The following is a 25,134-nucleotide window of genomic DNA, read 5'->3' as shown; positions in this document are numbered from 1 at the left end:
AAACCAGAGATAGTGGCTAGGTTTTAATACAAGTCTGTTCAGTTCAGGTTTCTCGCTACTACACCATTCTAATTCTCACACTTGAATCATGGCCTTGGAATACTTTTGGCTTAAAGCTTTGATTATGTATCTGGTGGTGGTGGTGGTGGTGAGGATGAGGATGATTTTGCAGCTCAGTTGACTGAAATATTGCAAGATCCCGTGTTGCCTAGAATCACTGTCGAGCTATTTGCACTACGCTATGAAAACAAAATCTGCCACTCTTATTGAAGTTTCTAGTCCTCATTGGAATAGGCTTTTCTTCTATGTGTCACTGTTGATTTTGGCTTTGGATTCTAAGCACAGCAAGACTAGTAGAACTATTTCTAGAAAAAAAAAATCTCTGAGATCTCAGTGCCATTGTTGTTTCACTTTGTTTATCCCAGATGTTGTACATTCTTGATCTTTCACCAAGTTCCAAAAGTAACACAAAATAGCTACATGGGGCTGTGTGTTCACATAGAATGTGCTGATGCTGAATAAGGCATGATTTTACTGTCACCCACTGATCTTGGGACATTTTTGCGTGACAACTGAACGTGGATTAAGACACTTGTAATGTCTGTACACATGCGAATGTTTTTAATACATAGAGAAAGCAGAAGACAGCCCTCATAAGGTGAATGTACATGGTAGCCAATTGGTTTATAAAGTGCGGCCACTTAAAAGCCAGCTTGCAATACACATAATTTCCACAAGGAAAATGGCCAATTGGAAGAGAACATGCCAGTGTTTGTGCAATCAGTGCTGTTGTGAAGGGGGAATGAAGGGGTGTGTGTGTGCAGCTCCTGGGCTTTTTTCAGAGCAGGAGCAATGGCAGCATCTACCAGAGCACCAGGATAATAGACTGACCTTTCTTGCTTTGGCAACTGGTTAATAACAAGACTTTCAAGGTTTACTATTGTTTCTGACAGATTGTCATAGAGGAAGTTAGAGAATAAAGAAAATAATCAAGCAGAGGCTGGATACTGCCTTCCTTTTCTTTGATGGAGTGCCTTCTTCACATTAGGGGCTCCATCACATGGGCGGAGAATTCCACATCAAGGCCAGTTCTTTCCCCATCTGGTATCATTGCAGGACTGGGTCGTTCTCTTTAGATGGCTGTCCCTGTTGTGTTATTTTTTGTTTCTTTCATTCTCAGGGGGGTGGTGATGCCGCTCAGAGGCATTGCCACCTTTCCGCGAAGAGGCATTACACGCGCTAGGGGTGTAGCAATAATTTCTCCCTGGTTCCTGCTCCTTTCCCTTCCCTTGCATGTTACTGGTGGATTGGGACTGACATGCAGACAGCCCCCCACCAATCTCCCTGCCCCCCACCTCCCCATTCAGTGGTTTTGACAATCTCTGCTGTTTACTCAGCCATTTACTCGCTGAGAATGCACAGCAGGGGGCATCCCGGTAGGTTGGAAGGCCAGCATGACGCTGTGCTGCTCTGCCGCTGTGCTGCTCTGCCACTCTGCCATCTTGTTCAGAATGCTGCAGGCCAAAAATGGTGAGGACCCAAAATGCTGCAGGCGTAGGAAGGCGACACACCTCACAGCCTGTCATTGTCAGGAGCGCCCTAGCTGCCTCTTACAGTCCCCTGCAATAGCCAACTCAGGACACAGATGACGAGGATTCTTTCCAAGGCTTTATTCCGTTATTACTTTATGACTCTTTCAGATACTAATCACTAGCGACTAAGCAAGGAACAGCACTGGGGAAAGATAGCGGAGTAGCCTAAGCTCCAGGTAAGGCGGTTGGTCCCCATTTGAAGGAGAACCACGGGAAGACTCTGAACTTATGGGCTATGGAGAGATCCTTCCTCCTACCCTTGGGTCCTCGGGACGTGACCGTTGTTTTAGCGCCAAACGAGCGGAGCACCTCCTTTCGGCGCCCTCCATCTGTCGCGGCTCCCTGCGTCTGTGCCGAGTGTCCAGCAAGCCCCCCTCCACCGCTCTATCACTGCCAGGGTCACTATCTCTCTCAGGAATGCTGGCAGGAGGAATCTCTGCCAGCTGCTGTGCCTGTGAGCGATGAGCAAGCTCCTCTCCCACTGATTGCTGTTCTTCCTCAGAATCAGAACTGCTCTGGGGCTCTATAGGCTCAGTTTCCACCCTGACAGTCATCACCACCTTCGCCATCATGACCACACCCCCAACAACCCAAAACAACCACCCTCTAGAGCGAAGTACACGGGTAGGTCATGGTGCTCCATTTGTGCATATTTGGAAAAATGCCACATTTTTCCCCTTTGAGGAAAACACAGGATAGGTGGGCAGAAATGGCGGGATAATGACTGGACGATGATGACATCATGTAATGGACCTGCACAATTCCGTGAGTGGTCAATCATGAATGTGCAATAAACCGGAAGTGTCAAGGTTGTCTGCAGTTTTAATTAAAAGCCAAAGGTTGCATTTCACTTGGCTGAAACTCTTTTGTTAAAATTCAGTAACTGGGTATGCACGATCAGGGAGGGAAAATACACCACAGTGGGAGGGAAAATAAACCACAGTGCCTAATTAGCATAATTACCCTACGCTGAAATGCCTCTCCTGAGGCTGAGTTACTGGCATTAAGAGCTCAAAGCTAAAATATGCTGGCGTTTGGGGCATTTGGCCCTGCCCCTTTTGCCTTCAGCCCCTCCTTGTTTGGCCTTCAGTCCCCCCATTGGAACACGGCCTCCAAGAGCTTCTCCAAAATTGAATTTGGCCCTTGGGCCGAAAGGGATTCAGCCTCCTCTGGGAAGCAGGTAGTTCTAGTACATGGCTGGGCCTGCTTTTGAGTTCCATAATAGAGCAGCCCTACTCAAGTGTTCCTGAAAGGGCTGGTGTCAATATGCAAGCAAAGCTGCACCATGTAGCACTACCCCTGATGTCATCCCACGCCCCCCCCCCCCCCCGGTCATCCTCACATATAGCATGAACAACTGGAGTAGCTTTCCTCCACCTGGCACCCTCTGGACTTCAGTTCCTATCAGCCATAGAATTGGCAGAGGAATACCAGTTCCGCCTGCTGCCCTGAGATATGCCAGTGGGATACCTCAGTTCCGCCCATGGAATGGCCACAATGGGGGCAGAGTTGTGTGTGGCATGGGGGAAGGACAGGGGAGGAGCACACTCACATCATAGCCTATAGTCCTCCAGAGCACGGCCATGCCCCTGTTGACGTCATACTTGCCCCAGCCCTGACCGAAGGAATTTCTCTCCCACTGAGGTAAAGGGGAGAGGGGAGGGGGAATTCCCACCCCTGTGCTGATGACTGTCCTGCTCACATCGCCACAGTAGAGCATAGGATATGGTGTAACTCAGCACCAATCACCACATACCACCATCAGTATATAAACCCCACAGGATGATCGTGACGCAGATGACAGACTGCCTTGCCTGGAGCTATCTCTAGCCTTATGCTGTGCACAAGAGGGAACATACAAGAGTGCCTTTTCTCCTTGTTTCCACTGCCAAACTGCCTGCCTCCAGAACACTCCTAGAAACTTGAGCACATTGCGACCTCTTCTCTGCCTAGAGCCATAACAAGCCTTGGGGCTCCACAGATAAACACCAAACACCTAACTCCACTCCAACAACTGCGGGGGGTGGGGGGGATAGATAAAGAGGAATTCAGTGAGTCCAAACTAACAAGCAAGCTTGCTTGCTTGCACCTGGCAGACTATGCTGTGGATCAGATGTGGGTCTTCAGAACCCACACTTCCAGTGGATTCCACAATAAGATAATCTGAGGGCTGACAACCCCTCCCCCACACCACTTTTTTTTCATGGGTACTAGAGCATGTGCAGATCCTGTCACATGTTTTGAACAGGTGGACTGCAATATGGCCTGGAAGTGACGGCATAGGATGGGGCGTTGCACATAGGAATATACAATTGTTCTCTTCATGTAATGTCCCTGGGAGTGATAGCACGTCATTTTGCCCCATCGCTCCCAGGGTGAAATGCAGCCATATTTTTAACTTACACAGCAAGAGCTGCACATGCTAGCAGCCAGCACCTGTTAAAGACAGAGAGAAATGCATAGAATAGTAGGGTTGGAAGGGGCCTATAAAACCATCGAGTCCAATTCCCTGCTCATTTCAGTCCTTTGGAGTACATCTAAATGCTACTTAAACATGTTTTTTAAAGAACAAATTACTACATTTGTTCAGTTTTTTTCCTAAAAAAATTCCACACCAAAATGGGATGGAAAACACCTACTGGTGAAAACATGCATACAGGGCACAAACTAGCTTTAGACCATTCTGTCCCTCTCTACTGCCAGGCCAGAGCACTCTGCACAGGTAAGCAAGGGAAGGGAGAAATACACGCTAACCTTGATGTTAGTGCTGCAAATGGCCTTTTTGCTATATTTGATTACTGTCTCTGCCCTGACTATATTTCTCTAACACTATTTCTCTCCAGTAGTGGGGAGCGATTTCTCCCACACACAAGGAAGGCATTCACTCCCACTTGCCAGTAGGGATGTACGGCTTTTGTTAATTCTGTTCTGTCTGTGTCTCATGGATTGTCAGGCGTCTTCTGTTCCATGGTGGAATCGCGGTTTTTAAACCAGAATTTCATTCTACTTGCACTAATTCGCATTAGCAATAATGTGCATTTGCACAAATACACATTAGGTAATGCGAATCAGTGCTGATGCGCTGAGTGTCTGAGTGTTTGGGGAATATCATTTAAATCTCAGCCTAATCCTCGTCTATTAGCAATGTGAACTTGCGTACAATTACAGCCGTTGGCATATGCAAACTATCAGTGACATTTCCCCCTCCTTTTGATTGTGATGCAAGGTGCATGTATAGCTCTGCTTGCTGCCACTGTTAATAAAAATGTGGAGAAACCTTGGTTACTGTTACTGAGGTCTGAAAACAAAAAAATGGTGATCTGTGTATCAGTTGTTAATCTTATTAAAGATAGCAGTGCTGTTCATAGGCTCCAGTCATGTGAGTCCTATTAAAGATTGAGGGCTTGAGCCTAATTAAATTCAGAAGGTGCCAACGCAAAGAGAGAGCATTATGGTGCTATTATATAAAGTTGAGACTGAAATGACTGTCTTTCCTTGTAATGGAAGAATAAGTAAGAGATGGACGGACACATGCATCCTGTGCTGGGTGTAGGAAAAGATGCTTCCCTTTTCCCACGGAAACGCAGTGGGCTGCCAGGAGGGGGTGTGGCCAGGGAGGAGAGCCTGCCACGCGCGAGTGGTTGCACACCCCTGTTTAGAGGCTACTATGATTAGTACTCTACCTTCATCACCCTCCAACTTTACTGTGGAGGGAAAAGATGTACATAAACCAGGGAAACTTTTTATTGGGAAATCATAAATAGGGGGACAGCTATTGTTTTTGGTAAGAAGGACCCGAGAGAGTCTTTTATAGGGCTAGCTTCCTTGTGAGGAGACAACACTGGAAACTTGTGGTGTTTCTGTAATATCTGTTTATTTTCAAAAAGACCCAGTGGGTAAGGGGTAAGAAAGCCCATTCGTTCCCCAAAGAACCAATTGTTGTTGTTCAGTCGTTAAGTCGTGTCTGACTCTTCGTGACCCCATGGACCATAGCACGCCAGGCCTTCCTGTCCTCCGCTTTCTCCCAGAGAAAGAACCAATACCATTCTCTTGTAGCTTGTAACCCTGCTTTTTTGTTTTTTGTGCTAGCTAGCTGCAAAACCCATTCTGTGCTTACTCGATTCAAATTGCAAAAACTGTTCCTTCCACTTTGAAGATCCATGTGTTTCAGTGGGAAAGATTGAAGCATTTGCTTAACTCTCACATTGAGGTACATGGATTGTATCCAATGTCATTTCAATGCGTCTTGGATTAATATCGGATATAATCCAATAGGGCCCAAAGTGTGTTTTTAACTGGCTGGATTGTGCTTGTAGAATACAGAGCTTTAAGGTAGCTTCCTCAGAGCCTATAATGACCTCTTTTGCCATGTCACAAGGCTTGACATAATGAACCCGAAGAATAAAGCATTTGGGTATTATCTATTTTGAGATGCCAAATATTAAAAAATAAATGTTAAAAACAACGCATAAAAATATCCTGAATGGGATACACATCCTTTACAATATTTATGGGTGATTCCAGACAAGGCTTTTATTGTTCCAACACCCTGCCTCATTCACAGAATTTTGTGGGGGTTTCAGATGATGTCTTCCATTTGTCATCCTCCCATGCTTTCCCACTGCTTCTCCCATCTTTTTTCTTACCACAGAAAACCTGTTAAAGTATCTGAATACTTTCTCCTGCATGACTATAGGTGACTTATATTTCAGAAACAAAGTCTAAACATTCTGGGCATGTTCGCTTATATTCCAGCAAATTTTCTTAAATATGTTAAATGGGTAGTCTTGGTAGTCTCGGGGCAAAACAAGACATTTTGTTTAAAGGAAACAATAAATGAAGAATTATTCTAATCCATCTTTCATACAAGCGGACCCCACCCTTGCATCCTGCCCCAAGATCCTAGAAAGGGGGAAAACCCTGGCACAAGTTATCAAAGTGCCGGTACGTACACAAGTAAGCCTTCATTTGCTGACCGAGCAAGTGTGAGGATTGAGGGAATATTTCAGCTAATATGTTTGCTGCATCACTGCCAACATACTACGTTTTTCAAAAGTATGCTGAAACACCCAAAAGCCATTAAAAAAAAACACAACAAGATTTCTGCTAGGCTTCTAACTGAAATGGTCAATTAAACATTAAAATTTTTCGTCTAAAAAGGAAAAGGCTTTAAAAACATTGGCTGCTTCCTGATTCTCTAACCCCACACGCGCACGCGCACACACACACACACACACACACACACAGAGGTTTCATGTTTTCACCTCATTAATTCTTCCTAACATAGTGTTGTGGTATATGATACCAGCCCTATTCAGTCATTATTAGCTGAGATCTTGGGGTTGTGGTGGACAGACAGCTCAATGAAGATGTCAACCCAGTGTGCAGCAGCTGTAAAAAAAAAAGACAAACTCCATGTTAGGCATAATTAGAAAGGAATTGAGAATAAAACTGCCAAAATCATACTGCCCCTATACAAATCTATGGTGCGGCCTACTTGGGATACTTTGTCCAGTTCTGGTCACCACACCTAAAAAAAAGATATTGTAGAGCTGGAAAAAGTGCAGAAAAGGGCAACTAAAATGATCAAGGAGCTGGAGCATCTCCCCTATGAGAGAAGGTTACAACAGCTGGGATTGTTTAGCTTGGGAAAAAGGAGGGTAAGGGGAGACATGATAGAGCTGTACAAATTTGTGCATGGTGTGGAGGATGTGGATAGGGAGACATTTTTCTCCCTCTCTTAAAATACTCGGGGTCATCCTATGAAGCTGATTGGTGGGAGATTCAGGACAGATGAAAGGAAGGACTTCTTCACACAGCGCATAGTTAAACTATGGAACTGGCTACCACAGGATGTAGTAATGGCCACCAATTTGGATGGCTTTAAAAGGGGGTTGGACAAATACATGGGGGAGAAGGCTATCAATGGCTACTTGTCCTGATGGCTATGTACTACCTCCAGAACAAGAGACAGTGAGCCTATGTACACCAGTTGTTGGGGAACATGGGTGGGAGGGTGCTGCTGTGCTCATGCCCTGCTTGTGGGTTCCCAGTTGGGAGCTGGTTGGCCACTGTGAGAACAGAATGCTGGATTAGATGGACCCTTGGTCTGATCCAGCGTGGCTCTTCTTATGTAGAGATGTATGGATCCCTTACCTGGCTCCACGCCGGGGCATCCGCAGTGGGGGGGAGGCGCTCCATCCCTCCCCCCGGAATTCCCTCAGGCTGGCTCCGCTCCGCGGCGGCTCCACAGAGCCGCTGGCCAGAGCCGGAGTTCCAGCCGTGGCCGGGCTGCTGCAGCCATAAATGGTGGCTGTCGTAGCGGCTGCCATTTGCGTCCTTGCAAGCAGCCGTGATAGGCTACGTAAGTATTTACCTAGCCTATCACGGCAAAGAGCAGGGACGCAAATGGCGGCCACTATGTCATTTGCGGCCCTGCTCTTTGCCGTGATAGGCTACTTAACTTACGTAGCCTATCATGGTAAAGGCAGCCACGCAAATGGCAGCCGCTACTCCATTTGCGTGGCTGCCTTTACTGTGGTAGGCTACGTAAATACTTACATAGCCTATCACAGCAAAGAGCAGGGGCACAAATGGCGTAGCGGCCGCCATTTGCGTCCGTGCTCTTTGCCGTGATAGGCTACGTAAATACTTACATAGCCTATCACGGCTGCAAGTACGCAAATGGCGGCCGCAGCAGCCTGGCTGCAGCCGGCCAGGAGACCAGCTGGAGCCGCCGCCGGAGCCAGCGTTGCATCTGCCCCCGGTAAGTTCCATCCTGGGGGGATTCCATGGAATCAGTGGCGGAATTCTCTAACATCCCTGTTCTTATGTTCTTATGGCGAGGTGAAAGACATCCCCCTGGACAGGGGTATCAGGCCAAAGTAAATGTGGAAGATAGCGGTACACAGCACCAGAAACATGGAGAACACGCATTAAAGAAATTAAACAGAGTAAAAGTAGTCTCCGAAAATCTAGGTTTCCCACCAGAAATATTTGGTGTGGCTGCAGATTGGCCATGATGTCATCTGCCACAAACGACCTCGAAATGCTCCCAATTCTCAGCAAATCCCCCATGAGGACAGGCCCCCAGATAACATATTTCCATTTCTTTCTCTGTTTCTTTTTACATTTAGATTTTTATTGCTGACCCATATCGGTGATAGCTAACACAGATCTACCTTGTTCTCACATAATGCTAACTGATGGCTTATTTAACCCATGGGTTGTTGAATTCTGGGTTGTCTTGATGTGTAAAGCAAGCTGTCCCTTATTGTCCCAGCACTGGGGAAAAGGCGGGATATAAATAAATATAATAAATAAATAAATAAGCAAACTGCACTAAACTATGGTTTATTGACCACAAACAACCGAGACAGACAACCCATGGTTTGTTTTTGGGTTGTAACTGTTTAAACCATGGGTTGCTGCTATATGTGAATCTGAATCGTGGGTGGTTCATGGGTTGTTTCACCAAGCTACAGCAATGGTGGGCAAGAGTGGTAAAAAAAAACCCAGCCACTCTACATGCCAGTACTACAGTGCCCCAAGGGCATTTGGGATACAAGGAGGGAGCAGGCAAAGACAGAAAACAAACAGCCTATAGACTGAGAAAACAAACTGTGGTTTGTTTGATCATCTGCCAGACAAACCATGGATTAATAAACCATGGGCTAGTGTTATGTGTGAACCAGGTCTTAGTATCAATGCAGAAATCAGATGTCTGCTGTTTTCACTCCTAATTCACCCGATGAGTGATGGTGTATAGAAGGTGGGTAGAGAGACACTTTTCTCCTTCTCTCATAATACTAGAACCCAGGGTCATCCCATGAAGGTGATTGGTGGGAAATTCAGGGCAAATAAAAGGAAATACTTCTTTGCACAGTGCTTAGTCAAACTATGTAATTCACTTCCACAAGATGTAGTAATGGCCACCAATTTGCATGGTTTTAAAAGGCGATTAGGCAAATTCATGGAGGATAAGGTTTTCAATGGCTACTAGTCCTGGTGGCTATATGCTACCTCCATTATCAGAAGCAGTATGCCTATGTATACCAGTTGCTGGGGGTGGGAGGGTGCTGTTGTACTCATATGTTCTACTTGTGGGTTTTCTACAGGCAGCTGGTTGACCACTGTGTGAACAGAATGCTAGACTAGATGGACCATTGTACTGATCCAGCATGGCTTTTATGTATCTGGCATTTTCACGTTAGATATGATAATGTTGAGTGCAGTATGTTAGTAAAATCATGCTTAAATCTAGCCTACGGCTTAGAAAAATGGAGTGTGGGAAGAGACTTATTTAAGGGGCTAGGTTAAAATTAGTAGTTAAAGGCAGCAATCTTATGCACACTTACTTGGGAGTAAGCCCCTTTGAACAGAGAGTGATTTACATATACAGAAATAGGCATAGGATTATGCTGAAGGTCTGTTTTGTTCAAAAAGACAAGTCTGATGTGGTTCCAATGCAGTTACTGTCAGCGTGGAACAGAGTTACCCAAACATGATGCAATAGTTAAACATTACAGTGTTTAATTAAAGTATGGCTATAGCAAAATTAATTTATGTACACTAAGATGGAGGTGGGGGGTGGGGGAGAGGGTTCAGCCATAAATAGAGGACATCCTTTTCTCCTACATGGATGAATAGAATTTTGCTGCTGAAGCAGGTTTCCAGAAACATGGCCTTTTTATTCACAACCGCTGCACAACCATGAGCTGATTCATTGGGCCATCCATTGTGGAACAGCCAGTATCATGCAGGGAACGTGATTAGTCTGATGAAAGGAGAGAACCTGAGGATTATAAACAAGAATTATCCATCAATGGCTACAGTACAAAAGGGTGTGCTAGAAGCAGAATGTGCGCAGTGAATTCTGTCTTGTGATAATAAACAATGTTTGCAGCTGTAGAAGGCAAAGTTTACTTTGGCACATGGAAAAAAGTGGCATTTGCTTTCCATTTGTCTCATATTTCACCTTGATTTTTGTTCTTGTTTTCTATTCTTGAGAGTGTAACCATTAGAAATACTGTTAGATAGGCCTAATTTATAATCAAGAAGCCAGGGGTTACTGATAAGTAAAAGTTCAGAGTCCAAACACGAACCTTAACAAAATAAGATCTTATGTAACAATGCTTAGTTAAGTTATGGAATTCACCAGCCTAAGACGTGGCAATGGCAATTAGTTGAGATGGCTTTACCAAGAATTAAGGCAAATTTATTTCAATGATCTTTAATAATGATAGCTAAACCAAACCTAGGTTCTGAGGACAAAAAACAAGTCATGCCTATTGCCATCATGTCTTGCTCATGTCTTGCTCATGACCTGTCAGAGCCGTCTATCAGACCACTTTTGAGGGGTGATCACTGATATAAATGGACCATGCTATGATCCAACGGTGACATTTTAATGGTATTTCAGGATTTATATCCCACCTTCTTGCATTTGGCCTCAAGGTGGCCTACAATAATGCTACATTCGGACGTAATGCCAAACCATGATTTAGTGTTATGAAAATGAGCCTGTGCAAACCTTGGGCTCTCATATTCTCCCTCCTCTCTCTTCTCTTCTAAAGTAAAAAAAAAAAAAGGGACACATTTTATTACCTTTTGCAGTATAAATCAGATACCAACAAATGTATGATGTTTTGCTGTTATGATTCTGATAGATAGATAGATAGATAGATAGATAGATAGATAGATAGATAGAGGGAGGCTGGGTTTACACATAACATTAACCTATAGGACTAACATTGGATACAATCCATTAACAGTTGTTCATACTTGTCTATATTTCAAACTGGCTATTATTCTACTGTTCCAATCAGTAAACCCATGTTCTGCCAGGTGATAGGTGGTTGTTTGAAAAGCCAGTCAACAGCTGGCCATAAAATACATTCTTTTGCTGTTGATGCCGCTTCCAGATATATCATGCTTTATCCGACTCACCAGATTCCAACAGGTTGCTCCTTGGACCCTATCCATGACCCACCATAATGTGCGTGGGTCTAATCACCAGGTTTATCAGGCTCCACTCCTGGCCCAAAAGGTTCTGTTGTAGTTCTGCCTTGACTTCCAGATTGTCTCCATTTCCTCATCCTGGCTTTGTCCCCTGGTTCCGACACAACAGTTTGCTATTTCTGAAATCAAAGGATGACATCCTAATTCTCCTTAATGTCGTACTTTTTATAGAGTTCTCCGTCACTTTTAACTTGTTGGTCTGTTTCAGCATCTTGGGCAAATGTTGGGTTATAATTTTGTTGTTGTTCAGTTGTTCAGTCGTGTCTGACTCTTCGTGACCCCATGGACCATAGCACGCCAGGCCTTCCTGTCCTGCGCACTCTCCCGTTGCGTGCTCAAGTCCATATTCATTGCATCGGTGATGCTATCTAGCCATCTCATCCTCTGCCTGGGTTATAATATACATGTACAAATATTCTGAACATGCAGAACTAAATTGATTGTTTTCCTATCCTTTCATTCCAGGCTGTGGAATGCTTACTCTTCTGTCATCTACCATTGCTGCTATCAGTGGCCTTCTGATGGGTTATGAACTAGGAGTGATCTCTGGAGCACTTCTTCAGCTAACTAGCATATTAGCACTTTCATGCCAACAACAAGAAATAGTTGTAAGTGCTCTTCTCATTGGTGCCTTGCTAGCTTCGTTGACTGGTGGGATCCTGATAGACAAATATGGGAGGCGAGTTACCATTATGTTATCGTCTTGTTTACTTGTACTGGGCAGTCTGATCTTGACACTCTTTGCCTCCTATGGGCTGCTTATAACAGGACGGATTGCAATAGGGGTTTCTGTTTCACTCTCTTCAACTGCAACATGTGTGTATATCGCAGAGATCGCCCCACAGCACAGAAGAGGCCTGCTTGTGTCTTTGAATGAACTTATGATTGTAATGGGCATCCTTTTTGCCTATGTTTCAAACTATACCTTTGCCAGTGTTTCCCATGGCTGGAAGTACATGTTTGGCCTTGTCATTCCACTGGGGATCTTGCAAGCCATCGCTTTGTATTTCCTTCTGCCCAGTCCTCGGTTCCTGGTTATGAAAGGCTTTGATGAAGCTGCCAGCAAAGTACTTGGAAAGCTCAGGACAACTTCAGACACTACTGAAGAACTCGCTGCAATCAAGTCTTCCCTGAAAGATGAACACCAGTACCGTTTCTTGGATCTGTTCCGATCGAAAGACAACATGAGGGCCCGGATGCTGATAGGAATTACTCTGGTGTTTTTTGTGCAAACAACAGGACAGCCGAACATCTTATTTTATGCATCGACTGTTTTGAGATCAGTTGGGTTCCAAAGCAATGAAGCCGCTAGCTTGGCCTCTACTGGCGTTGGCGTGGTCAAGGTGATCAGTACAATCCCAGCCACCCTATTTGTGGACCATATAGGAAGCAAGACATTTCTCTGTATTGGCTCATCCCTCATGTTTGTGTCGTTAGGCACCATGGGATTAGTGATGCTTAATATACACGTGAATGTCACTACTGTCTGTAGAAACCAGTCCTTGGAAGATCCCATGTTCCATGGAGTGGGAAAACTGACTTCCACAAATGAAACTCTTAAGGAGCAATTTGCTGGCATGGCTTCACCTAGCAGAAGTTCACAGTGGCAGTCCGGAACTGCTAACAGAGAGGAGCAGAACAGGGCAAGCTTGGCAGGAGGCAAAACCTTTGCTGCAAGCCAAACAGACTCCCAGGTGGCAACAGGAGCCATGGAAGTCCAAGCTGCTCTGAAATGGCTCTCTTTGGCTGGCTTGCTTGTTTACGTTGCTGCCTTCTCCATTGGACTTGGACCAAGTAAGTGTTTTGTATATTGTCTTTACATGTTCTCTTGTTCGTAAGTTGTTTTGACTGCTAAGTAAATGTGCTCACACTGATGTCACTGAATATTACAGTCCTTAATTTACAGGAAAGCCAAAGGCCTACAAGCAAAAGATTTGCTCATATCTCCATGGCAATGTGATGTGACCATTCTGTTAGGAAGTGGGCCTGTCAGCAAGCTATTGGATGCACCAGGTGAGGGAACTCTGGGCCAAACTAGATGTAACATCATTCACGCAGTTAGCAACTGCATAAATCTCTCTCCTTTTTTAAAGCAAATAGCAAGTGCAGTGGGGTTCTGGATCATTGTGAATGCCTTTTTACACTGTAGAAGAGTCTTAAACAAGTGGGCATCTGTTGAGTTCTGTTCTAATTTGTAGACAGAGTAAGGTCTCCTGTAAGATAAAAAAAGAAGGGCTTTTTGGCCTATTTTGCACTAATTAAAGTTGATTAAATTCAGTCCAGCATCTCTTTGCTATCTGTTTCAGGCAATTGCTATAGTATATTGTCAGTGTAATAAATCAATGTTGCAGTACGCTTAAAAACAAAGTGCTGTCTTTGTTAGCTTAATCTGGGGCACTTTGGCTTCTGCCTCCTAAAATCCTGACATGCCTTTGTCTTTATTACTTTTCCATGCCACTGTGGCTAGTGTTTTAGAAAATCAAGTGGGAATAAATCCTCAATAGGAGAAATGTGTAGCCTAGCCTTCTACAAAGATCCGTAAGTTCTATATTGGTGCTCCCATCCTTCCCTGAAACCAGATGGCAACAGCGCAGTCTCAGGCGCAGGTGCGTCAGGCAGCTCCTCCATATCTCTGTCTCGGAGCAAGAGACGGCGGGCTGCAAGAGAGGGTAAATTAACCCTATGCCCGACGAGCCTGCTCTCTGGATGGGGGAGGGGGAATTGGCTGCTCTTCCTGTGCCTGGCACTTCAGGCAGAGTAGCTGCGGCAAGCAATAGCAGCAGCAGCAACTGCTCTAGGGCTCTTCCAGCCGCCTGCCCTGCCCCACAAGTAAACAATTGAGGCAGCACCCTCCCCCCCCACTCCTGCTGCTGCCGTGGCCAGCAGCAGCAGCCCTGAACAGGTGGCTAGTGCTGCAGGACGACTAGGGCAGCGCCGGGCATGCAGGCACGGAGTGGGGACGGGCGGAGAAGCCGAGAGCTGAGGAGGAGAATAGGGAGTGCCGAGAGGAGGCTGCAGAGCTCCCTCAGGCTCCCTCTCTCACCCCCTTTGTCTGGCTGGCTCTGCGTGGTAGACGAGAGACAGCTGCCAGCCGCCCGCACTCCCTTCCTCTGCTCCCTCCTCCTCTCCTAGCAGACTGTGGCCCGGCCAGGGGCCGGCTTCAATAAAAGTGCAGGAGTGAAGCCCCGGCATGACCTGCCACCACTACACCCCTGATTACCATGCATTTACACCACTATTACTGTGAGAAATGCCTGACCCATGATAATTGAGGGGTGGAATGTGTCATGCGTGGAATATCTCCCTGTTTTCGGAATGAGCAGCAATGCATGTAAGGCATTGCAGGTACCAGTCTCCATCTCAAAGCAAGGCAACTGAGGACCAAACAAGAACAGCCGTACTCTGCATAATTTGACATTATGAAAAGGAACTAATGGGGGCTTTGCTTTTCTTGTGCATCGTGTTGGTAGCGTTGCCTGCCTCAAATGCTCAGTTACTATGAATCAGGCCTGTACAATGATACAATTTGTCATTATATCTATCTATCAATCTATCCATCCATCCATCCGCTTCTGAACCACTTGATAAATTCTGCTTTCTTTGTGAAAATAAGAAAAATATAATGTCCTAAAGAGGCAGAGGACTCCTTCACATGGAGCTTTTATCCTGCTATTGAAATTGCTCACTCATGGATGTTTGCGGGTCCTTTAGATGACGTCGTCAATGTCCAGGGCATCTCCCGCACTAAATGACCTTTATTCCATTTTTTAAAAGATTGGAGATAATGAGCTATCAAATTACAGTGCTTCAGTTCTGCTTGAGTTCCCTCGTGGAAAGAGGAAAACTCGCAATAAGAGGAGCTAGACCACAGCACCATCTAGTGGCTATATAATGAAACATATGGAAAACTCAGATAAGGGGGAAAAGGGGGGGGTGAAGGAAGCCTGTGTAAAGGGAGTCCATCGTGAGCCTGTATTTAAAACTCAAGCAGAAATCCCCACTTTAAATGTGGGATTTTAGGCTGCTGTAGAGATGCTCAGCGTCTCTAGGTTGAGTCTTAGTATAAATAGAAACACATTCCACTGCATTTAATCAGTTCTACAGACCAGCACTGGGTACTGCATGTAAGCAGTTTGGGGGCAGCTCCTATGCCCTCCACACTGCCTTGCAATGCCACGCAGGCAATGGTAGCCTGTTATTTTCCAGCTTACCATCTGCCTCGTAATAAATAGGGACAACTGCCCAATAAATGTCCCTTACTCTGCCAGGAATGCAGTAGGCTGGTGGGCCATGCTTACCTCTGACGTAGTTTGGATCTTCTAGCAGAAATGGTCTCCTCCAGTTCCCTGCCAAGCTAGAGTAGATCAATGTGTTCCTCACGCCTGGGGCGGTGATCCAGTGGGGAGAGGAGTGAGGTTTACTCTTTATCACTCTGGTATTGACTTAACCCCACATTGCAACATCTAATCCAGGGATAGGGAACCTGTGGCCCATGGACCTAATCCAGCCGGTGGATGCTCCCCAGCCAGCCCACGGAGCCTCCGTGGGTTCTCCCACGACTGGGGATAACAGGGAGGATTCCCCGTGCACCACGTTGGGTGGCTGGAATGCGCAGGGGAATTCTGTTATCTCTGACCACAGAGTGAAGGTCACGGTGGGATACATGTGCGCACAGAGCCGGGAATTTGGCTGACACTGGATAGAGTGGCTCCTCCCCATGCTTGACCAGTTTCCCGCCGTGGGCCTCTTGCTGCCCCCAATGGGGACTGTGAGGCAGTGGAGGCTGGTGGCTCTGATTCCGGCCGGGCTGTGTGAATCCATTCCGGGTTTCATTCAGAAGCAGCCAGAACTCTGAAGGAGTTATCCAAGGTTCTGAACCTATTTTGCGGAGTTCTGGCTGAAACCCGGAATGGATTCACAGCCCCGCCGGAATCGAGGCCATCAGCCTCCACTGCTGTGAGCCACACAAGGGAGGCGTCTGACTTGGCTGGTCGGGACAGTGAGAGGCATGCAAGAGATGCAGCTGAGTCAGCTGCCACTGGAAGTCGTTCTCTACCCCTGACCAGCTCATTGGCTGTCGCTTCTGCTCCCCTTCCTCACGGAGCAGCTTTCCATACCTCGGTCGCATTCATCCATCCATCTATTGATCTTGCCTCTGGGAATGCATCACATGCTGCACTCGATGGCCTTGTAGGCCCCTTCCAACCCTACTGTTCTGTGATTCTATGTCTTTGGCACTCGCCTCTTCAAGACATTCTGACCTCATTACGTAGGGGATAATCCCGTTCCTTATCGTCCCCCAGTTTTGCGCTCCTTAATAATTCATTTTCTGCAAAGGCTTTCCTGCCCCATTTCTAAACTGCAAGCCTGTCTAATCTTTTGTTGTTGCTGCTGTTGTGTGTACATTTAAACACCCCCCTCCCCCGAAATAATTTCAGATACTTTAAACTCTACTTTCTAAAACTGTAACAAGCTTGAAGCTGCTATGAAAGGAAGAAGTGAAGTCAGGAAGCAGAGTTAATTCTTCACTACATTATTTTAGATTGCAGCCATGCCGCTGAACCTGTTATAGTGACAAGGGCTGAGGTCACAGAGAAAGGTCTCAGCTCAGGTATATGTTCAGGAGATCACAACATGTTTTGTCTCTTATCACCAAACGCAGTGAAGTCAATCGAGACTTTGGGTTGAGAGGTTTTAGCTCTGGCCTGATGCCTGTTTTGGAGGTAGTCCTCCAAGGTCATAGAGCAGCACACTTCGTATAGGCTTTCTCGGAATGTAGCTCAGAGGCACATAGGAAGAAAGCCAGAGAGCTGCATGTAAGACCTGAAACAGAGCAAGGTTTGTTCATCAGACCACAGAGGCTATTAGCTGCTTTATCTTCATAGATCAGCCACAGTATTAAAGTGTTCCAGAACAGGCCTCTTGAGGAAGGCATTACACTACAGTGCATCCAAGCACAGTCTTGATGCACACTGGATCTGTCAAAGTCATAATGTGATAACTACATGGTCCAGGGCTAACTGCAAGACCCAAGCTTTGCAATAATTACTAGTCGACCCCCTAAATCAAATATTGGAGTTTTGCACATAAAGGGCAGTAGGTGGACTTCAAGTGCAAATGGGAGTGCGCTGTTTGGGCAAAGATCGCACAGTCCTGACCTGATTTGAAAAATGGATGCATACTTTAGAAAAATGTGCACTTCAAAAGTGTACATTTTGAGGGGAAATCTGCATTGTTGTGCTTTAGTCAATGGTTTAAAAGTATGCATTTTTAGTTTTTTTAAAATTTAAGATATTTCTTAGCTAGCTTTCAGGGGAGGAGCCCTCCCAAGGCGGCGTGCAACAATAAAACACATAATAAAAACCAATGCAGAATTTAAGAAAATGAGAAAGACACAATAAAAACAGCAAAGACACAATAAAAACAGCAGCAGCAGCAACAACATGGCGCATACTTTTAAAAAATGTGCACTAAACTGCATACTTTCCCCATTCCAGCAGCAAGAACAGCAGCAACAACCAAAAGCTTGCAATCAGGAGTGGAAATGAGGCAGACTGAACTTCAGGGTGGAACTCTGATAACCTCGATGAGTGCAGGCTTCTCTGATTCTCCTATCCCTGGTCTTCCCTAACCCTGAAATGTAGCTACTTAGCTGAATGGAGATGGAAAGCTGAATACTGTGCCAGAGAGCGTTGTTCAGGCTCTTTTGATGAGCAGAGGGCAGGAGACCCGAGATCTACAGTTGTTTATTATAAAAAGCTGGCATCTGGCTACTGGTATCACCCAAGAGGAAAGCTTCATTTGGGGTTATTGCTGCTCTAACAATGCAAGAAGATACTGAAAAATAAGAATACGAACTGAATGAATTTCTCCTCCATCCCTAGTCTATATACAACACTCAGATCCAACATGCATTTGTGCACCAAGCGGGTGCTGGCATCTTCATGAGAGGAGCCCTCTTCGGTGCTCATGAATTGCTGCTTGCCTTCTTCTGGGTAACCTTTGATCTAATGTAGAGATGCTTATGCTCTGCCCCTTTGACATGTCTCTGGTCACCTCTCCCCCCAAAGACTATGACACAGATACCCTGCCACAGTCTGGGGCATAAGCGCCTTTATTGCCCTACCTTGCTGGACGATAAAAACATCAGAAGGAGGTGGGGGCTGTAAGCTCCACTAAAAAGAGTGGATCTTACTTCTGAGTAAACATACATAGGATTGTTCTGTAAATGTTATGAATATGCAAAATAGTACCGTTCTATAGGGTAACGTTTTTAAATGATGCATTTTACATGGTTAAGGGCGCAATCCTATGAGGATAGGCAGCTGCCTCCAAACTCGGAGGCAACCACCTATCCAGCGCAGCGCATGAGAAGTGTGGAGGGGATCATCCCCTTCGTGCTTCAGCCGCCCTGCATTTGTTGCTAGACAGCCGATTTCAGCTGCCTAGCCGTGGGAAGGTGGAGAGGGGGAAGCCTATCACGGGCTACCATAGGGACACAAATGGCGTCCCCTACTCAGGACGCCATTTGCGTCTGCACCAGCCCGGCAGCAGCCGGAATCGCCACCGTCACCGCCGTCACCGCCATCACTGAAGCCGCAGCCGCAGCCAGGTAGGTTCCGTTTCGCGGGGTGGAGGGGCGGGGGGCTCCATTCCGCCATGGATTCCGGGGGGCTGAATTCACTGGAATTCGGCCCCCCTGGGATCTGGGGTGGAATTCTCTAACATCCCTACAAAAACGGGACGTTCCAAGAGGCGTTCTGGGGCAGGGAAGGTGGAAATACCGGTACGTCACATTTGCGTCCGCACCAGCCGGCGGCTCTGCGGCCTAGCCACGGAGTGGAGCTGGCCAGGCAGGATTCTGGGGGGGGAGAGGAATGGATCGCCTCCCCCCCGTCGAGGATTCCGGGGAGAGGAACGGATCCCAGCGGAGCAAGGTAAGCGGGGTTTCGTACACCCCTATGTTTTTGCCTCTCCACGCTCCTCTTTTCGAGCGTAGAGCATGGGGCCATTCCAAGCTGCAAGGCAGCGCGGGAGGGAGGGAAGGTCGGTTCTCCGGGAACCGACGTATCCTATGGCTGTCTAGCTGCTGACTAGTGGCCTTAGGATTGCTCCCTCCAGCAGTAAAATAAGCTTGGCTTTGGAATGAAAGTAACTATTGTATATATTTCAGTTTGCCCCAAATTTCCGTTTGTTTTCCAGGAAAAGAAAAAGTATGGGGAAAAAATTCCCTCCAATATGTCAGAATTTCCCCAAACTTTACATCCCTAGATGTGGTGTCCAAAGTATGAAACGGCGCCACTCTGGTACATGATACAAGCATATGAAGCTGGATTAGACTGAGCCCATTGGTTCATCTGGCACCAGCCCTCCAGGGCCTCAAATGATGGGTCTTTCCTGATTTGGGATGGGGTTGTACTTGCCCTGGCAGACCGAGTATGCAGTTTGGGGTTTGTCTTGGACCCAGCGCTATCTCCGAAGGTGTCAGTGGCGAGGAGTGCCTTTTACCGGCTTCAGCTGGTCCATCCGCTGCAGCCCTATCGAGACCGGGCGGACCTGGTCCCAGTTGCAAATGGTTTGGTTACAATCAGACTACACTATTGTGTGGAATGGTCTCTTAAGGTGGTTTAAAAATAGGGATGGATGAATTAGGCTCAGTTCAGTCTGTGCTGATTTCACGTGTAGCCCGTAGGAAGGCCGTTCCATCGCATTTGATCCAGCATGTGCCATCCCTTCCTTCCAGGTGTATTTCCAGCCCCCAACTGTTTAAAACAAGAATTTAAAATGTTAAAGACACTCCACCTTGGAGGATTCGGTAGGGGTGTGGATTCCTGAATGGACCACATTTTGATCGACAGATGAATTTGGTAGCCACAAATTAGTTGAGTTTTGCTTTGGAAATGCAGAGTCCACCCTCCTGAATTCCTCAAGCATCCCTATTTGGAAACTTCAAATGGTACAGGATTGATGCTGCCATGATGGAAATTCCGAGGAAGTTGAAATATATACAACAGTTACTTTTTTTATCAAAGCCAAGCTTATTTTACTGCTTTAACCATGTAAATGCATCATTTATAACTATTACCTTATAGAATGGTACTGTTTTGCATATTCATAAAATTTGGTGGTGGTGGGCAGGGGATGATGTGGTATGGTTAGGCATTCTGAGCATATAACACTATGGTGTCAGTTGCACTGGCTGCCTATCAATTTATGTGGTTATTTTAAAGTGCTTGTTTTGACCTTTAAAGCCCCAAATGGTTTGGGACCAGGTTATCTGAAGGACCGCTTGCATCCGTACGAACCTGCCCAGGTTCAGAGTGGCAGGCACTAGAGTAGGATCTTTTCAGTGGTGGCCCCGTATCTTTGGAATGCTCTCCTGGGAGAAGCATGTATGGACTCATCTTTGTCAGTCTTTCAACAGACCGCACCAATGGCTGTGTGCTGGGCTTTTAAACTGCTGCCTTTTAGTTTTGAAATCCAATTGTTTTATATGTATTTTGTTAAAAATCGCTGTATGTTTTAAATAAACTTAAGTTTCCCAGCCCTGCTATCTGAGGCTATTTAAACTGGAGAGACTAGGGATGGAATGTGGGATCGTATGCATGCAAAGACTGCAGGCAAAAATCGTCGCATGAGCAGACTCCTGTTTGCACAAAAGGACTGTCTTGCCTGCCCCCTGCGCTGCCCAAATCTATTTTGAAGGGCTCCCCAACCCTCCAATGCAGATTCTGAGGGTGCATGAGGGGCTGCAGGGAGACTCACACCCTCCCTATTCCACTGGCAGATGCCAGGTTAATTGGATACCACCCTATCCTCTTCCACAGACCTATGGATACTCTCCATCAGGTGCACATTCAGTGCACTGTGGTGGTTTTTCCTTTAGTGTTCTGAAATAGGTGCAGGAAGCACGTTCAGTGCTAGAGAGGCAGGTGTGTAGGTTTGTGACTACCCTGTAGCCAGAGCCATAGGTGCTGCAGCTCCTGTCCAGGTCTCCCACAAACTCTCTGGCACCCATGCTGTAGGTGCCTCCCCCCACCCCCCAAGACTGAATGGAATGAGGCATAAGATCAGGCCAGAAGTGTGTGAAGCTTGACTAGATAACTCTTAAGTAACATTGAACACTATTAAATTAGATCTTCTTTTTCTTAATTTCAGTGTCCTGGCTGGTATTGAGTGAAATATTTCCTGGTGGAATCAGAGGAAGAGCAATTGCTCTAACCTCTAGCGTGAACTGGGGCGTTAATCTCCTAATATCATCAACTTTTTTGACTATAACAGGTAAGGGTGGTATGGTTATGGATGTGCATAACTGACCATTTTGCTTGATGATTATGATCCTCTAAAAAGGCAGAAATAAAACCAGTTGTTGCAACATCTGAACTGAATTTCTAGAATCTGGGAAGGGCAAGCATAGTGGGTGTCACAGAACAAGAACAGTCTGTTTACACTAGGGATGCACAGATTTCATAAAATCAGTTCCATCTGGGTTTTGTGGACAGTCAGGTGTTTTTTGTTCCGTTGTCCAGTCATTGACAGAATTGGATTTTTTGTTTCTGAATTTGCGCAAATGTGCATTTGCACAAATTTGCACATGTGAGAATGTGCAAATGCCCCCAAATGTGCATTTTCACGCTTTAGCCTATGGGGGAAATGTGCATTTTTGGCTGGGTTTTTTCTTTTGCGTATTTTTCAATGAGAAAAGTGTGCGCAAAATTCGGGGACGTTAGAAAACCGGTCCACAAGTCTGTGGAATCCACACGATAGGGGAGAAGCCAGTCCACTGCGGAATCCGCAGGTTGGTTTCATGAAAATATGACCTCATATGGTTTCGTTGCAGATTTCTCTGACATCCCTAGTTTACACTGAATCAAACCTGTGCTTGCTTTCGTCATTAGCATTGAGTCCCAGTATTGGGAAAAAGGCGGGATATAAATATAATAATAATAATAATAATATTAATAGGATAACTTGGGCTATTTCCAATATCATACAAGTAGACATATGCTCATGCAATGGGACATCCCCATCCTCTCCTTCTCTACTCCAGAAGGTTGGGGGCCCTCCAGAGCAGATTTTGGGAGCATGCAGGGGGAAAGGTGGGGATTCACTCTGCCAATGGAGTCTGTTCCACTGGTGGGCAGATGCTGTTGGATACAAACCCTTCTATGGAGCTTAGTGCTATTTCACACATACATATATATCTACATACACACAGCTACTTGCCGCACTTTTCTACTGCTGTCCGCAGGTGACTTAGAGGTTGCCTAGAGACCATGGTGTACTTCAAGTAGAAATGGCTCAGTATTTAGAAGCAACTAAATAGAACTAAGCTCCCTTGAGAGCCAGTACGTCTGGCAAATATATCATCTGACCAACGGACAGGCTAAAAGAGAGCCAGATATGACCAGGCCTCTCACAGCTGTACTTTCAAGCCAGCCTCTTCAGAGTCTCAGGCCACATCCTTGTGTTACATTTTTAGTGTGAACACATTACAGACCCCCAGTGTTCACCTGCTAAAGCGGCAACCGTGCCAAAATGTGGATTGTTTGGTTTTGTCAGGTTTGCGTAATAAGCATGCGTCAAAATGAATGCATGTTTCTGCCTCAAACGTTATAGGCACCATAGGTCTCTGAAGTGTGCCCATGTAATGTGAAGCAGCCCAAAGAAAAAGAGCCCTTCCCGGCCCTGTTATTTTGAGGCCTTTTAATTGCAGAATTTGGTATCCAACCTGGCAGCTTCTACATGCAAAGGAAATTCTGATGATCAACTACTTCCATTCCTGGAAATGTTACTGTCCGTTTCCCCCATCCATGCTATTCCCCACAATACATTTCTATAGGAATGTTGTCCCTGGAATTGCTACAAGAAAGAGCCTGATGGGGAAAAATGTGGTGTGTGGAAGAACTTAAACCTACTTAAGTATTCTGGTTGTGTGTGTGGGCACACATGTACACCAGCTGCAAATAAAAATGTGTTGAACATACCGATTCTTTTGTTGAACACTCATGTGTCTTTATTACATGTAAATAACCTATAGTCGTTCTTGTAGCAATCTCAGCTTACTTGTCTAACTGGCCTGAGTGTGTTTCCCATAAAATATCTGATGCCAATCATCTTTTTTTAAATTATTCCTTAGATCTAATTGGCTTACCGTGGATATATTTCATTTATGCACTGATGAGCCTAACATCGTTAGCTTTTGTCATTGTCTTTATACCTGAAACAAAAGGATGCTCCTTGGAGCAAATATCCATGAAACTGGCAAAACAGTAAGTACAAAGCAATATCTGCATAAGTTGCACTGCTAACAAAACACAGGCCCATCACTATATCTAAGGGATTATTCAAATGTGAAAAGACTACATATGTAGCCTTCCTATGACTTGAGGTTACAGATGGTTTGAATGCTTCCCTGAGTCAGTTGTTTAATGAAGTTCTGATTCTCTTAAACATGCAAAATCTGCCATCTAGTGGGCAAGTGATGCAACATTTTTGCAGTAAGGGAAGGAAACTCGAGGTGACTGACACAATTCCCAGCTGTTTATATGCAAATGCTCCATCACAAGCACAAGTGATGAATCAGGGCCTTCTCTGTTGTGGCCTCAGTGTTATGAAATCCCTCACTGAGGCCCTCCTCAACTCAGTTTTGTGAGCTTTAAAGCAAAACCAGACATGTGGTTTACAAAGGCTTTTGAAGTCCTTTTTTTTTTTTTAATCAATGCATTGTTTAATAGCGGTGTTTATACTTTAGTTGAAGTGGAGATGTACTTACAGCATATGATTTTACTGGTTCACTTTTTTCTTTTTTAAAAGAAAAGTGGGCTGTGATATTTTTATATTTATATAAAATATTTATATATTTTATATAAAGGTAGTACACTATTAAGGAAACCCTAAAATGGGTTGAACAGTACACTGGACAGCAATTTGTGTGATGCAAGACTCATACAATTGCCTTTGCAAGGAGCATATTGGAAAATATGTACTCTCCTAACGTCTTATATCAGCCTTCCCCAAGCTGGCACCCTCCAGATTTGTTGGACTACAACTCCCATAATTCCCAGCCAGGGAATTATGGGAGTTACAGTCCAACACATATGAAGGACACCAGGTTGGGAAAGGCTGTCTTATATAGTTGGGCAGGTAATATACCCATATTAATTGTCTGACACATATGGAGATGTGTATCTTGAGGGTAAGGTATGTGTTGAAACACACACTCAAACAGTCAAGTTCACATCACATTATACTTTTTAAAAATTCAATAGTATGAATATCCTGAGAACAGGAGCTTGAGAATTGGTCCTTGAAAAATCAGTACACCTTCACCTGCCCATCATTGGCTGTTTCATCCCAGTGCACTCCTTGCAAAAAAACTAAAGAAAAGAAAGCCAAATTCTACAACTCACAACATGTAAATTTGTATACTAGTATATCTTCATTCTTATACAGATGAAGCTTTTCAAATCTTCTGCTAAAACCTCTAAAGGATGTTATGAAGCATACTTGAATATTCTGT

General features: G+C 45.4%; 1 protein-coding gene across 5 annotated transcripts in view; it reads left to right on the top strand.

Moving 5' to 3' along the window:
- Positions 1-25,134, top strand: part of SLC2A12 (solute carrier family 2 member 12) — a 37,811-nt gene that overhangs the window by 10,017 nt on the left and 2,660 nt on the right. Inside the window, exons 3-6 of one of the 5 annotated variants that reach the window (XR_014786695.1) lie at positions 12,078-13,406; positions 13,519-13,625; positions 21,771-21,893; positions 23,752-23,884. Coding sequence is in view for 3 of the 5 variants with exons in the window: in XM_084827577.1 (XP_084683703.1) it covers positions 12,078-13,406; positions 21,771-21,893; positions 23,752-23,884 (1,585 nt within the window). In the remaining 2 variants the exon portion in view is untranslated. Of the gene's footprint in view, positions 1-12,077; positions 13,407-13,504; positions 13,647-21,770; positions 21,894-23,751; positions 23,885-25,134 lie in introns of those variants that run through there. The other 4 variants (XR_014786694.1, XM_084827577.1, XM_084827579.1 and 1 more) reach the window with 4 other exon arrangements.

Source organism: Heloderma suspectum, chromosome 1 (assembly GCF_057233095.1).
Source record: "Heloderma suspectum isolate Gila_16-S chromosome 1, 16-S_ref, whole genome shotgun sequence".
NCBI classification, from domain to species: Eukaryota; Metazoa; Chordata; class Lepidosauria; order Squamata; family Helodermatidae; genus Heloderma; species Heloderma suspectum.
Note: the sequence above shows the minus strand (reverse complement) of the source record. Positions and strands in the feature narration are given on the sequence as shown.